The 15,700-nt window shown below is 34.6% G+C and overlaps 1 protein-coding gene across 1 annotated transcript in view; it reads left to right on the forward strand.

Moving 5' to 3' along the window:
• The window catches only part of LOC113497176 (cadherin-86C), a 99,328-nt gene that overhangs the window by 34,494 nt on the left and 49,134 nt on the right, over positions 1-15,700 (forward strand). Inside the window, exon 2 of the mRNA XM_026876588.1 lies at positions 6,886-6,982. Within this exon, the coding sequence (XP_026732389.1) occupies positions 6,939-6,982 (44 nt within the window). The 5' untranslated portion in view covers positions 6,886-6,938. The remainder of the gene's footprint in view (positions 1-6,885; positions 6,983-15,700) is intronic.

The raw sequence follows: 15,700 nt of genomic DNA on the forward strand, positions 1-15,700 counted from the left end.
GCTTGCCATCTTACTGCTATTAATCATTTTGTCTTCACCCCTGATTGATGCAAATTAAGTTAATGTTGTCAAACGGGTCTGACATTCCAAATTAATGAACCATTCCATAGATTTATTGCTCCAAGTAAAAATTTTAGACAACCGCGTCATGTTCTCATAATACTTGTTGATACGACAAAAAAGCGGTTTATCTCGCTATGAATAAAATATACGGCTAAGCATTTTAGTTCTTATATTGTTGGACATGAAGGCGATGGCGCCGGCGGAGTTTTTGCGGCGCTCATCGGCGACTGCGGAGCGTGAGACAAGTAATTCATACCATTGGTGTCCAATAAACTGTACCCGGAACTAGCGGATGATATGAAAGAAAAATTCATTGAGCGTCCCTGGGAGCCGCACGCTCGGCGCGCCGCCCTGCGCCCACCGGAATGAGAACCGTGCTCGTGGCCGATGAGAAAAGTTGGAACGTCTGTACCCACATTTCATAAGCGGCTTAGCGACTTTAAAGGACTGCGCGCAACGATAGCCGGTATTGCGTACCCTCTCCTTAAATGGCAGACGTTTTATTTTTGTTGCATTGTGCGCGGATGCGGATTTTACGTAAACTTTCTACGTATACGATCCCGGCATGTCATTACATCACGGCGCGACTTAAATGGATTTAAATGCTGACGATTACAACTTCCATTTGAGTCGAACAATTAAATGTTAGCGTTTGGAAATTGGTGTGATATGGCCTTTTTTACACTAGAATACAAGCTCCATTTATGACAAACAATTGGTGGTGGCTTGAATTAGTGAGTTGTGCCCATAATTGTTCACTTACCCTAAGTTACAAAAGAGGAAATAAATTACGTAAAGTCCATTTATCTTCCTAATATTTCAAAGTGTGTATAGAGACAATCTAAAAGCTTTTAAATCCTTAGGTAAGTGTGAACTTAGGTTGATTTAATTCTTCAACGCTTAGCTCCATTATTTGATCAATAAAATTTAATAGTAATATAATCATAAACGACATGTTTACAGTCCTGCTCAGCGAATCTGATCGTTTCACAGAAACTGAGAACGCCCATGCAACGGAAATTATCAGCGTCTAGTGTATTTAGGGCCCTTCCCTGCCATTAAATACAACCACTGTTTAATCGAACTTCCTTATTACCTGATCACTTTCATTTTCTACAAGAACGGGCGTAGAACCTCTATATTACTGCTCTACAATTTCCTCTAATGATTTATACACCTAGTTTTCCCTTAATTACGTGCCTGAATCTAAACCAAATCCATGCTCTAGATTAATCAAATAATTCACCGTTTCTAAGCTTACTGCTTCAATAAATGTCATAATAAAATTAATTAATATACTGTTGTGTATCCAAAGAGAGGGATTAAAATACAAATTCGATTTACTTGGTGTTACAATTATGTTACATTGATATCGAACTATTGCTTTGGATTTCGCGTTTAATATAGATGTTCTGCTATTGTAATTATTTTTGGATTAGATAATAACTGGGTTTATAATAGCAATTTGCATTGAACGGAGGGATATTATGAAAGGTGGCATGGAATTCGTTGTTTGTCTATACAATAAAATATGTTTTATTTATACCTATTCCGGTTGCGTTTTAATTACTGCCCTTTTGTGGAGATGAACAACATTCTTTATGAGAACCAGTTGAGTCTTAAAAAAGCTCGATTATCATGCAATACGCATTGTCATCAGCTGTACGTACTTTTAATACTTGTACAAATAATTTTCCTTGCTAAAGGGACAATTTCAAGCCATTTCTTACACATATTGTTCCTTCAATCATTAGGCCTGTGTCCTGTATATACAGTTCCTGTCAACAAGCACCAACATTCCCGTCAATTCATTTTCAAAACGTGATCACGTTACGCAATAAAATTATGTGACCACAACAATATTGGTGTGGCAACCATGCCCAGTAGTGGATCCCGCCCACAACTGTGCATGTTTCGTATGGTAAAAGTCGTTCGAAATGTAAGCCAGGGGTCTACCATGGCCTCCTAATGTCAGACCGCGACTTGTGGAAGAGAGATGCTGTTATACGCAGTATAGCGCGCCGTCTCGCTTCAACATTAACAACACGATTGAATAAGGGGATAGTAGTAGGCCCCCAGGTCAACAAAACCAGTGCGGAAAGCTGCTTACCTTCGTAGTTCACATTCAGTCCGAACTATACGTAGAGTGAACTCACACACGAATATTTCGCTTGTTTTCTTTTTGCACAGCCAAGGTCGCGATGTCTGAACGAGTTCATTGAATCACATTCTTGCATTTTAAATACTGGTATGGTTTTTTATTCACGTTTCATCGATGCGTTTTTATGAGGTTGATAACGTTATTACCTTGATGTTTATGCCCATTTTGTGACGAAGTTTAATATGTTGTTATGTAAGTTTACAGCTATTCAATATGGTCATGTTTAGATAGCAAGTTTATCCGTTCATTCACGTTCTCTTGCTAAATATATCATAAAAGATTTTATAAAGTGTAAAGCGCAGTGTTCTCAACGTAACAGTTATTTATTGTCTGTCTCAGTACGCACCAGATTGCGGGTGTGATAACTTGTATTTATCATTATACTGTCTATGAGTTTTAAGGATTAGTTTCAAAGCGAAACTGTTCAGCGTTCAACAATAATATAATGAATACTATTACACTTAAACAGTTTAATTAAAATTGCCTTCGAAAACAGATTGTAATTGCTGTGCGTTATACTCAATGATACAGAAACAGGATTGGCAATGAACGCTTACTAGGTATTTCAGTACGCAGTTACTTCGAAATAATTAATTGAGCAATTGTAACTTGCCTACTTAATCTCAGGTGTCAGATAGAAGGGTTGTGATACCCTGAGCCTCTGATAACGACTTAATTACGCGACGCGTTGCGACAGGACCAAGTACAGTCCGTACCTAGCATTCTCATATCTTCATCGGTGCTACAAAAACTGGTTGTCAGTTGCAAAACTGTTGGCACGTAAATTTGCCGCTACCCAACAACAATGGCGGGCTGTTATTGTAAACAAAACAAGTAAAGCATTAGCATTCAGTTACGAGACGAAAGGCGTAGTGTTGCAAGCGGCGTAAAGCGAGAATGTAATTAATCGATATTTATTCGATTATTGTGTCAAATCGATCAATTATGTAATTTAAATACTTGAAATAATGGAATTGACGTAGGAAGTTATTTCTTTAGAAATTCCTTTGGTACGATTATAATTTAATTGAGCAACAGGATGTGTTTGTTGGATTATTTATAACAAGGTCGAGAAACGTACTTGGGTAGTATGATAAAATAAATACTAGGGTATTTTAAAACCAGTTGACCACCGCAATTAACATACATAACTATTATAAAACATGCACGTACATGAATAAGTTCGTGATTGAGACAAGCATTAATCATTATGGTATTAAAATAAGTTCGTAAATGATTTGTGTCTATTAATTGAAACTTTTTATTAAAATTCATTTAAATAATAATATATTACTTTTATAAATTGAATAAACAATTTATCGCGCATTGTATAACACTGGTTATTTATGGTTTTTAACTCATTTACAAATAAGGCAATGACGCCACTAGTTACAAAACATCGTATATTTATTCCAATTTTAAATAATGGCCTCAGGCCTAATCACTTTGTATTTTTAATAGCAGTAGAAGTTTCACATTATACAAACATATTGGTGTGTCGCAATTTCAACATTCTTACAACAAGATAAAATACATATTTGATTATTTCGACTTGAAAAATCTTATCACCTTTTTTCATTAAAAAGCAAAGCATTCCAATTTTGAATTGTCATTTCAAAGTCTGTCCAAGATACTACAATATTCGTTTGTTTAATTCGCATAATAGTTGATGATATTTTTATTGGTAAGACAAATCAATTTGAGTTGTAATTATTTACATCTAAGGGTCTAAATTCATATGACGTTCTCTGTTTTAATGAGCTTTCATCACCATGGTTACCACCATGATAAAAGAGAGTTAAGTTTTGTAGGCGTTTCGCTTATCAATTAACATGTCGTGAGTAATTAGCGGAATACAGTTATGGAAGTGGGCATGATTGCATCACAAAAACATTCTTAATAGCCATACAAAATATAAATAAATGACCCGCCTTAACACGACTCTATATAAGAAAGTAAGAAAACCCACTCAGAGCGACACGCGAGAAAAGAAAACATTTATCAAATTCAAATTTCAATATTATTGCACTATAAATTAGACACTAAAAGGATTGGTCCTTATGGTGCTAATAGGACTTTTTAATGGAGTGAAGGCAACTTGTTTAAAACGTATCAATTATTTGGTAACTTTTTCTAATATTATAGTGAATTGTAAAAGGATTTGGGCAAGACCTTTTCTCAAGACTAAATAAAATAAGCCATAGGAAATTACTTGATTTTCCAATAGGCATGTGTTATAGGATAAGGAGGTATTTGGCTTAATATAAAAATATTAATCTGCTTAATATTGGATACATATTTTTCATTTCGTTACAATATTAAAAAGTAAGAAGGAAAAAAGCACTTAAGTATAGTAGTGGAGGCTAAAATCATCACTTGCCAGTAGCACGTACTGGTAAGTGACGTCACACGAGATCCTAAATCACTGTTTCCCCCTTTGCCTTAGAATTTTCTAAACCCGAAATACAAAAACATAGAATAAACCTTCTGTACAATTATTTATAGTAAAACTTTAAAACCTACTCATACAATCTGACTTAAAGCACGTTTTTGCTAAGTAACTATTTAGTTTTAACGAAAGATAAGAAATGCTTTGTTGGAGTGCTTGTACCGTTGTGTTTGCCTTCATTTGGATAGTAAATAGAACATCCGCAACTCGGAACAATGACCGGGATTATGAACACTAGAACAAACAAATGGTTTGTTTTCTTTTGATTTGTATGTTTTAAGGTTTGAAGCTATGATGGTATTAACGTTAGTTGGTATTCAAGTTGTGTCATCTTCGTTTTAGGATTTGCTGGAGGGAAGACGATTGATAAGTAAGCCTTTTAATGATTGGTGTGTATTTTACACACGAAACAGAAAATACATACCTACGTAGTACTACTAATGTAAAACACCAAAGCATGAATGTCATTATACTAATTATACTTACGAATTTTGACTATTTTACTCTCAAAGAATATTTTTCTTTTTACTGTAAGAAAGCAGCGTCGTATTTCTAATGAAACCTTATTGTTTAAATACTATTTCATACTCGGAATGTCCAATCACTAACTCGATAAAAAATGGAATATGAACTAATCGTTCATGACACTTACCAGTCGGTTTGTGTTTCTGCTTCGGCAAAAATATTTCTACCTAGCTTTTACTTCAGTTATGTTAGATCCGGCTCCAACCCTCACTGACCGTATTCGGCTTTTCGCCATATTTAACTTAAGTGATTGCCCATTTGACCTTTTTTCAAACGCCAACGCAACTAAAAAGCTTTTGAAGTAACACGACATGACCATTCCTCATCTTTTATTTACAGTAAAGAAAACTCATTTGTTTGCGGCGACTAACAAACGTTTAATTAAGTAAAAGAAAGTGTTTAATTAAATATTCTAGCGACACAACAGTTTTACTAATACCAATAGTTAATAGAAACACATTCCAAGAATATATTTCAAACTGTCATCTTATGTTTAAAGTGTTTGTGAAAGAGCCCACGTACTTAGACGCGTAGTGCGCCATCTCGCTTTAAAAACTGACCAAAACTGTAGATGATACCTGCACAGTAACTGTAGAATAGTGAAGCTCATTGCCTGACGATAAAATATAGAGATAACCCAATTTATTCAAGCATTTATTTTTTTTAGATTCAATCGATTCTCCAAAAAAAAAAACATTTTTTTAAATAAATTAAAGTGACAAAGATACTCTACTATTTTAGACAAAATAACGTATCACCGAATACTAAACATACATTCCCAATCAACGTCTAATTTAAATTCTCATTGTACCACAATCCTATCCAAGCCACTATTGTAATGACAATACAAGAATTTTCACTAGTTTCTATTAGTATATACAATTTGAATAGTTCCGCGTTAACTTACCGTTGGCTCTCATTGACCATAGTTATCTCACTCATTATGCATATCCAAAATCGTATTTATTGAACTAGCTTTGGTGAGGTATGCCTGGTTTCCGACCGTGGGGCACGTGCGCCGGCGTCGCCACTCCATTACCTACTATACGCTTTGTGTTCAGATCTTTATTGGTAATTAAGATTGGGAATTTATTTGTTTCGTTAGATGTGAAGTGCAAAAGTATATAAGGTAGGGTATAATAAGTAGTTTTCGTTGCTATTGCCGGGAAGGAGGTTATAGGCCTTCGAAATCTTTGGACTGAGAAAGTCCGCAAGGCTTTGCCGAAAAAATGTGTAACTTAAAAATCTCATCATGATAGATATATTAGACTGATTTAACGCTACAAAACTGCGATTATAATTGTCAAAGAAAAATAATGAAAAAAATTATACGATAACAATTATATTGTTCTACCTCTAACTAAATTATATAACCGAAGCCGTCAGTTATGAGTCACGTGACACTGCTCTTACAGCATTGGATATACTGTGAGCTTTCGCCGCGACGCCGCATTATCTAGGCATCTGGGCGAAGACAATGGGCCGCGCATGCGTAATGCGTTATCTCACATCTACCTCTTGCCACACTCTGCTCCCCTAATGAGGAACGGTGTTCCACTTCTCGTACTATGCTAATTGAAGAATTCTAAATCAAAACTTGGTGAAATTTTCGGATCTGCTAATAATAATAATTGTTGTTCATTAACGTAGCTGTGTTTTACTCTAACTTAAGGTTTCATTGTTCTAGGTGGAGTAGTATAACGGTAGCCGTGCCTCGCAAAGGATGAGGAATAAGCAACGATGCTGGCGACGCTCCTTGTACCCAGACATACTCAAATCAACAGGTATGTATGCTTATCCAAAATTCCATTTACGCTGAACTTTATTATAGTAACTAGGATAAGCAAACAATTTAGAAAGATAATGGAGTCTATTCAAATCCGACTCACGTACATTATGGAGAAATTGCAACAACACGAACGAAACTTGGCAGGCTTTCAACTTTAGTGTCGGCTAGGTTGAGGAATAGTTGGGAAACCACTTCAACCCACTGTAGAATACTTTAAATAATCATTTATATTTGGACTCCTCAGTACCAGATATAATAAAAAACGATGAACACCCGATAGCAAAATTATTAAACATGCTTCAAGAAGGAATTTAATAGAAAAGGAGTTTAGTAAGGTTATAAAGTTGTCTTCAACACAGTAACCAATAAATTATTAACGATAAAGTATTGAAATTAGTGCAGGGATGTCCATCTTAGCACGCATGACCGGTCCGAATCGATTCTTGTTAGGCTATAAATACACCAACTTTATGTCTAACAAAGGTAACAAAACACAAATGGTATATATTTTATATCTCCATGATAATCGACGCGGCCCTGCTTTCCTGGAACGTGCTAACAATAATTCTTGGAAAGGAAGGAATTTATGTGCAGAGGTGATGAGTTAGCTTGTATGAGATAAATGTAATACGACTGTTCCGTATTCTACAATTCGAGAGCGAAACACACACCGTACACAACAATGCATTGCGCATTGTCATATCCCGCCCACGTGGCACTGTGTATAATTTCGAGATATAAACGCACCGCCTTACGAAATACATCTAGGGGAGTGCGACGATAAATAACCAACAAATTACTCAGTTGGCGCGATACGTTCTTACACGTGCGACGGTGACATTTGCATGCCTGAGAAATGTTTACAGCTTGTTGAATCTACAGTTCGTAGGAAGTGAATGAATGCACGCCGCGGAGCCGGCCTCGGGCGTTTAATCAAGGTACGCTGTGAGTGTGACAACCAGCGTTATACTTTACGTCAAAACTGCGCGATTTTGTGTCGATTTTAAGTCGAAAATCAAAGTCTAATTTACATTGAACCGTTTTTGTACAGCAAAAGTAGTTCAGTCAAGTATGGACTGAAAGTTTCAATTCATCAAACGTGCCCTAATCGTGTCTACTAACTCTATTAATTGACTAGGTCTAAAATATGTTGAGAAGTTAAATAATTTCCTAACGATTTTGTCTACTGAATTATCAGATAATACTTCACCAAAAACAATCCCCTTTCGCAGAATGTTTTCATTCAAGCGCAAATAAAACGTAATTCAGCAAACTTCCCTGTTTATCTATTCCACGGGACCTAAAGGCTGTTGTTCAAAGAGACTCACTTAGACACAATTTGATCAAATTTCCCGCTCACCAAAAGTTTGTGAAACAAATTAACAATTACGACGTTTCTAATCATCTCGATTGTTCGAGTCGTAGGACTGTTTAACTCGACGATTGAATTATACGAGTAATTCCGGATGGCGCTGACTAAGCGGCTGGCTTGTGAATTTGAATGAAATGTGAGCCATTTCGTTAGCGAATAGCTTTCGCAGACTCGAGAACGATGTCGTCTGGTTCGGAATTTGTATGGATGCAAAAATGCACAATGGGATTGCGATATATAGAATCATAGAACGCATTGTCTGGTGAAGGAATTTCTAAGCGAAAATGGCGTTTAAACGGAATTGTTTTAATGACAGCTTAGGTACTATTAAAGTACAACCTTCAGCCTACTTTGTGGTTAAAGTGTTTGAGAAAATAAGTCCAATTATTTTTCCATTACAGCCCTACGTTTTCAACATCATTTATTGCTATTGCACAAAATGTATAAACAAGCTGGCTCCATTCAACCCTTCCATTAACGCCCACTCGTTTTTCAAGCAAGTTTCATCAGATTGCCTTTTTTATCTTCAAATAAAAAGGTATTTAGGGACCCTTATCAAAAAAATTAAACAGTCCAATTATAAGGGGAGTTTACACTTCCGTACCCACATTAGGTATGATTTATGCGGATGTGTGACACGGCCTTAAATCAGAGTTTATAAACGAGCTGCGTCGCCATTTTCAAAATGGCGCAATCATGAGGAACTGACGGAAATACTCAACGTCGTTATGTTCAGTTAATGGTTTTGAAAACATTTGCTAAATTAGAATGTTTGTTCTTGCTATTTCATGAAGTGTTCTTAGACTTCTGTGGTTGGGATGAATCTAAGGCATTTTGAACTAGACAGTAAACTGGTCGCCAAAAGTTTCTTTTCTGGCTTTCAATTGAGTTCCAAATATATATCCAAATAAATATATAAGTAAATTTAAAATCATTGCTGCAACCCTTAAACCTTTTCTTGCTCTTTGCCGTCGTCCATCCTCATTCGTCATACCTTTTTTCTTACTTAATTTTAAAGAAACGTGTTTAAGACTAATACAAATATGTAAAACAATCGATTACGATCAAATAAATTCAATATTTTATAGGACTAAAGCTATTGTTAACATTCATTGTTTCCTCAGCATTATGAATATTTTATCGATGCTATAACGTGGTTTAACATTTTATTTGCTTTACAAATCACCTTAAAACAGGCTTAACAACTAACATAAGTACACAATTACATGCAGAGCTTTCAGTAAGTCCCAAAGTTAGCAACTAAGTCGAATCAATGAATTGTCACATTAACAGTTGCGTAAAACATTTTGCAACTGCCCATTTATCTTAGAATCGACAAATACTTACAGCAAACATCTGTTATAATGTATTATGTACTTATAAAGCGTTTAAGATGAAATCATTAGAACTAACGCTAATCTCTGCTCTGACGAAATTTCTGAATAAGTATCGAAGGTAATTTATTGAGTATATCTGACTTATCCTTATTGGTTTATTGAAGTTAAGCCTATTCAGATATGAACGTTGACAAACTGTTTTGAAACTGTTTAGAACTACTGTATATATTGTTTTATAATCATTCATTTGTTTATATGGCTATTCAGAAGAATGATATTTGCGTATATGTTGGGGTATCGAAATATATGGGTAGTGTACAATTAGAAAAAAAACTAATAAATAAGTCCATTTACATGTAATGAATAAAAGAGTGCTAATACATGTTTCTTAAAAATGCGTGCAAGAAAAATACTGTAATATTCAATATATGTAAGATAAATCTGTATATTGATTTCTATCTGGATAAGAAATAAGTAACTTATGTGAAAGTTCCTCTTTAAACCACCTTAGGTGTATAATGTTACACAGGGTACACTTAATTACAATTTATAAATCATCCTTTCTAAATATAGAAATGTATACATATAATTTTATGTACAAAATGCCTTACTAAAAACATATACAAAACTTAGAAACTACACTGTAAATCAAATAAAACCAGCCATAACTCCCAACTAAAATCTACACGCATCGCAATAAATTGCCGTTTTCGAAAGAAGCTATTATTAAGTGTGGCATTTAAAAAGAATAGAAATAAAAGTGGTCCCCAGGGCAAGGAGCAATTAATGGCGAAGAGATTAACCAATAAATCGAAGCGAGCTTGCCGCGGTGGGGCGACTGCCGCGGTCTCAATGAGTATGTATTTGACAAAGTTTCAAACACTGCGATATTGACTCCTAAAAGCATTTGTGTCTTGAATGTCTTTAAACAATTTGAGTTTTGAGTCATATTTTTTTAATGTTTTGACTGTCGTTAGTCAAAAGAATCAATCTTATATTAACACAAATGTTACCAAACCTTCCTTATAACCATATTGTGTACTTTCATTAAAACTTTGGCTTTTTGCAATGAGCAAGAGGTAGATTACTCCATCGTGTAAGCCAGACGCTGGTACAGTCTGTCATCTCCGTCTCACGTCCTGCTGTTGAGTAGTAAATTTGCAGTTTGTCTAATTCATACTTAGCGCGGCATCGCTTCGTTCATACCTTCGTAATGACGCTCGATAATCGGAGACATCCTTCCCGGGACCTTTGAGCTCGTTTAAAGGAATTTTCTATATTTTTGTAGGGGAAAAAATTGAGAATTTTAACAAGAGGCGCTTCGCTTCCACGCTTGCAACGCCATTAGCTCGAGGTTTCCTAGATTTATTGTTAGCGATGAAAATAGTTTGTTGCTCAACATAGTTAGGGTGGGATGTTACAAGGATTTTTTGCAGGCCTTTTAAATAAGTGAGTCTAATACTAGATATTTTGTTAACAGACGTATTGATGAGAATGCCAGACTCTTTCTAACAACCGACGCAAACGAGGGAGTGTTTTACGTTTGAAGTGTCTGGTTGTGGCATCAGCTCCCGAATGGATTGAGCGATTAACAATTAAGTTCGTTTTGTATTAAAATAAACTAATGTGCGAGTGTTCTAAGACATGTTTGATAAAAATAAGAAAACTGTTTGTCAAAGGTTTTTTATATTTTTAATTTTATCTTGTTAATATTCTAGTACTTCAACATTATAAATTATCAGGGCGCTATGTATTTTTATAAACAGTTCTCATAGTTAATATCCAATCATGTAGTTTCCAATTGCTTTTATAATTATGTCGTATATAACATAGATACCGTCTTAACTGTCAGTATCGCTCGATCTTAACATCGACGGAAATGATTGTTTACTTAAACGACATCTAATACTTTCCATCGAATGTCCAATAAAAAATGTTAAGCCCAATAAATTCTTCAATCGATGATAGCAACCGAAAAGAAACCGAGCTCTATAATTAGAAAAATAAACTATAATTTAGTGAGATACGAATCGGAACAAATCGATATAAATCGTTCGATTACTGGGCGTTATCGTAATCGATTCAATATTTATTCGCGATTCACCTATCGTGTAATTTTTTGCGCAACCTACGGTATTCACCATGTGTAGTCATGATCTTGACAAGCCTAATTGACTAACGTATCCCGAGATCTGGCGGAACGCATGCAAAGCCGCGCTTGTCACATCGATTTGCCGCATAAAGCTCGCCGTGCAATGCCTAAAACGTCCTTCCGTGTAAACTGGTTGGTAGACTTGGTAGCCTAGCCGTCAGAGTTCCCTTTTCTGTAGTACCAGGGCCGCAGGAAATGCAGGGATGGTACCTGTAATTACGGTTGTTTGATAGCCATGTAGTCTGTCGCGAAGCAGATGCATGTATGTATGTAAAATGTTACAACCTCTTTCGACTCATTATGTCCTGTTCGTTCAATGACTTCTCTATTGCTTAATCTGCTTTCTTTTAAATTATTTTTATCTATTTATACTGGTTTAAATATCAGTGACCGTCCATCACTATTTTAATTTCTAAACCGTTAAAATCCAGAAAGCTTTTTTTAATAAGCAAAAAAGAGATACAGATTGACTGCCAAAATAAACTAAGTTCTGTTAACTATCGTGTAACGGAGTGTTGCAATTAAACTACGGTTACTTAACGGAAATGAATTAGTCTATCTTTAATCTATTTGGCTAACGTGATCTTGAGTTCAGAACTGCTAGGCAAAAGCTAATCTAGGAACACAAGGTCTTATCTCACAGTATGTTACAGCAAATTGTTATTTAATAATACCATGTTCTATATAAATTGCTGTACGTTTAGCTACATGTATTTATTTATAGATTTGCTACATGCATCTTTAGATTAATCACTATTAAGGAAGCGAGATTTATAAATCTGAAATGAAATATTATGAACGTAAAGTTGTATGTGGAACTATGTTTAGTAAAATTGCCTAAATTTAATCCTGCCTGATTACGACGCGATGTAATAAAAAAACCACTCTCACAAGAAGGAATTTACTCCATATGAGGGGGAGTGTTCATAAACATTCAAGACATATGCACAAATACCCCCAGTCACAGAACATGCATTCATAAATCGCACAAACGCTTGTCCTACTTGGGGATCGAACCTGCGACACGTTGCGCACATTGGTTTAGGCATGGCTTCCACCGCTTGGTTATCCGTGCAGATAAATATTGATATTTCGTACATATATTTACTAAAATCGATGCATGAAAGTAGCACATGAATGAGTATACTAAAAGTGACAGCCCTAATATGAGTTAGCCCCACACGGCGACCGCGCACCATTCCACTCGGCTTGTAATTATTGTTGTACCTAACACCAGTTGCACAACATTACACTACCTAGTAAGTAAAACTACTTTTATTTTAGATAGAACCTCCTTATGTGTTAGCTTTCGCCTCTATAGACTTGGAGTTCAGTATTCGAGCTTTGCGCGATTGTCCGTAGATATGAATGAATAGGTACTGTATAGTACATAATATATGAATTATTAGATTTTTGCTTTAGTGCAACGTTACCTTACAATGCGACATTAAAAAGAGCCAAAAATCTTCAGATTGTCTTCATTTTTTTTTTAGTTTAGTGTCTTTATTCTTTACTGATCTTTCAAAATGAAAAAAAAACAAAAATAATGATATTAATTTGCCATTTTTTCATTTGTCTGCTACAGCAAGTAAAAATAAGGTATTTAAAAAAAACGAATTAACGAAACAAAAACATTAAAGTTGGGTATTTTAACCTAACTTTTTCATCGATACCTACAGCCACTGTAGCCGTCATTAAACGAACGCTTGTACAATAACATTTTTTCCACGTATTCAAGTTGTAAGTTCTTAGTACTATTTAATAAACAAAAGCTACCGCCTCCCAATCAACCTATTGTTGGCTTATGATTTCTATCCGAACATTTTATTATGCAATTACTATTGTAAGGAATAATTTTCTAGGAACAATTAGCTGATTGTTCAAGCTAATGCTTTACAATAATTCCTATTTTGTTAACATTTATAGAGCTTATCTTGAGTCTGTAATGTTGCTTGGACAATAGTTGTTACTAAGTTATTGTACAAGAGAATGAAGTGATAGATCTGCGGAAAAGCGTTTTAGCTGAGGCGGAAATTTTATCAAAACGTTATTGGCTTAAATTGTCGCGATTATTAATTTATAATTAGGACTCTTTTTTTGTAAGGAAGCAATGGCATTGAATGCGTAATCAGTGTTACACATTTAAAGTTTAGTTTTAAAATTGGTCTTAGCAACGTTTTCCTTCATATCACGTCTTTGTTTTACAAAATATTTTTCTTTTACATGTAAGTAAACAACGATATGTTTTTTCTCTTTTCAAGTAATGCTTTTTCTTGCTATTAATGTTGGAATTGACATATAAAAATAGGTGGAAATAAAACAAAATTACTACTTCTGTCTACAGCACTACACCTTCAAAGTATATAGGAGACAAAAATGCACTTAAAATACATGAAGAGATAGCCTTATTATTCCAATCGAAAAAAATGTTCGGTAACAACCTCAGCGGCGACGATCAAACTTGAATTGAAATAAATCTACATATAAAACGCTTATACATAATACATAGATATTTAAATAAATGTGTTCACCGGCTAATTGATATTATACCGTACCATTGGAAGGTGTCGCGTCGATGCTAATTAATAGTCATTTACAGATCATTAATTACAACGTAGTTTATTTTCACACCGCGCTGTATACTTATGTAAATAGAGGTGTGATGGAGACCGGTCAAGTGTGAGCTGGAATCGCAACATTAAGGTTTGGTCCAAAGAGGTTAAAAAAAATTGTAAAAAATAATAGGCGTTACATTTATGACAGCACCAACGATTAATAAACTTAGATTTTTAGTTTTACTACTTGTTGTTATGGCGGCAACAGAAATGCATCTTCAGAAATTTCCAAAAGTCTTCCAAGTGTGATTTTAGAGATAAAGCCGGATACAGACTTACAGACAGACGAAAACGTAGCAAAGGCTGGTAATATGGTTCCGTTTTAAACCTTTGCTTACGGAACCCTAATAATCTCTATGTAAATTAGTCATTGAGTAGCTAATACAGATTCTATCTTTAGAGACGTCTTAAATTTATTTACCTCATAAATAGGAATAAATATTTATATGTTTTATATCAGAATTCAATTTGTTATTGTAAGCAGGATGTATCTAACAAGATTAACTGTAGCTTTTAAACACATGCTTTTAATATAAAATCAATTTAGTATGAAAATAAATGTTTGACAAAGAGCACATTTATTGTACTAGGTACATGCTAAAGTAAGTGGGTGATTCTCCGGAAAAAAGTAAAACAAGTTAAAAACGTCATTATCCTCACCACACTTTTGGTACTGCAGATTGATGTATTCTATATTATTTTTATGAAAGTTCCTAAAGTACTCAGACTATTAATAGATGACTTGAAAATTTAAACAATTTAGTACTACAGTTACTTAGACCAGTTGGTGAGGATAATGACGACGTTAACTTGTGTTATTTTTTTTTGGAGAATCACCCAAGTAGTTTGCGATATTTAGTACTTTATCTCTGAATCATTAAAAAAGGATTTAATTAATCCATGATTTTTAAATTCTTTTTCGATTGAGTATCATACTAAAGAATTTTCAATGCGCACAATAAATGAATTAAAACTTTGTTCCTTCATAACAATAAAGTAAAACCTAACAGTGCTTATCATAAATAGCATTATCCAAAAATATCTTCATGGCTTTATCAAAAAGAATCTATAAAGATAAACACAGAATACCACACATAACAGACATCCAACCGTTACATAATAGAATACAAAACCAACATCCTATCAACATTAATGGAGACCAAATCACATAAAAGGCTTCTCCATACATTAGTTTTAATCATAAATGCAACATACATGTTAGTAATACAAGCAAGTA

Source organism: Trichoplusia ni, chromosome 9, assembly GCF_003590095.1.
Source record: "Trichoplusia ni isolate ovarian cell line Hi5 chromosome 9, tn1, whole genome shotgun sequence".
In the NCBI taxonomy this organism is placed as follows: Eukaryota; Metazoa; Arthropoda; class Insecta; order Lepidoptera; family Noctuidae; genus Trichoplusia; species Trichoplusia ni.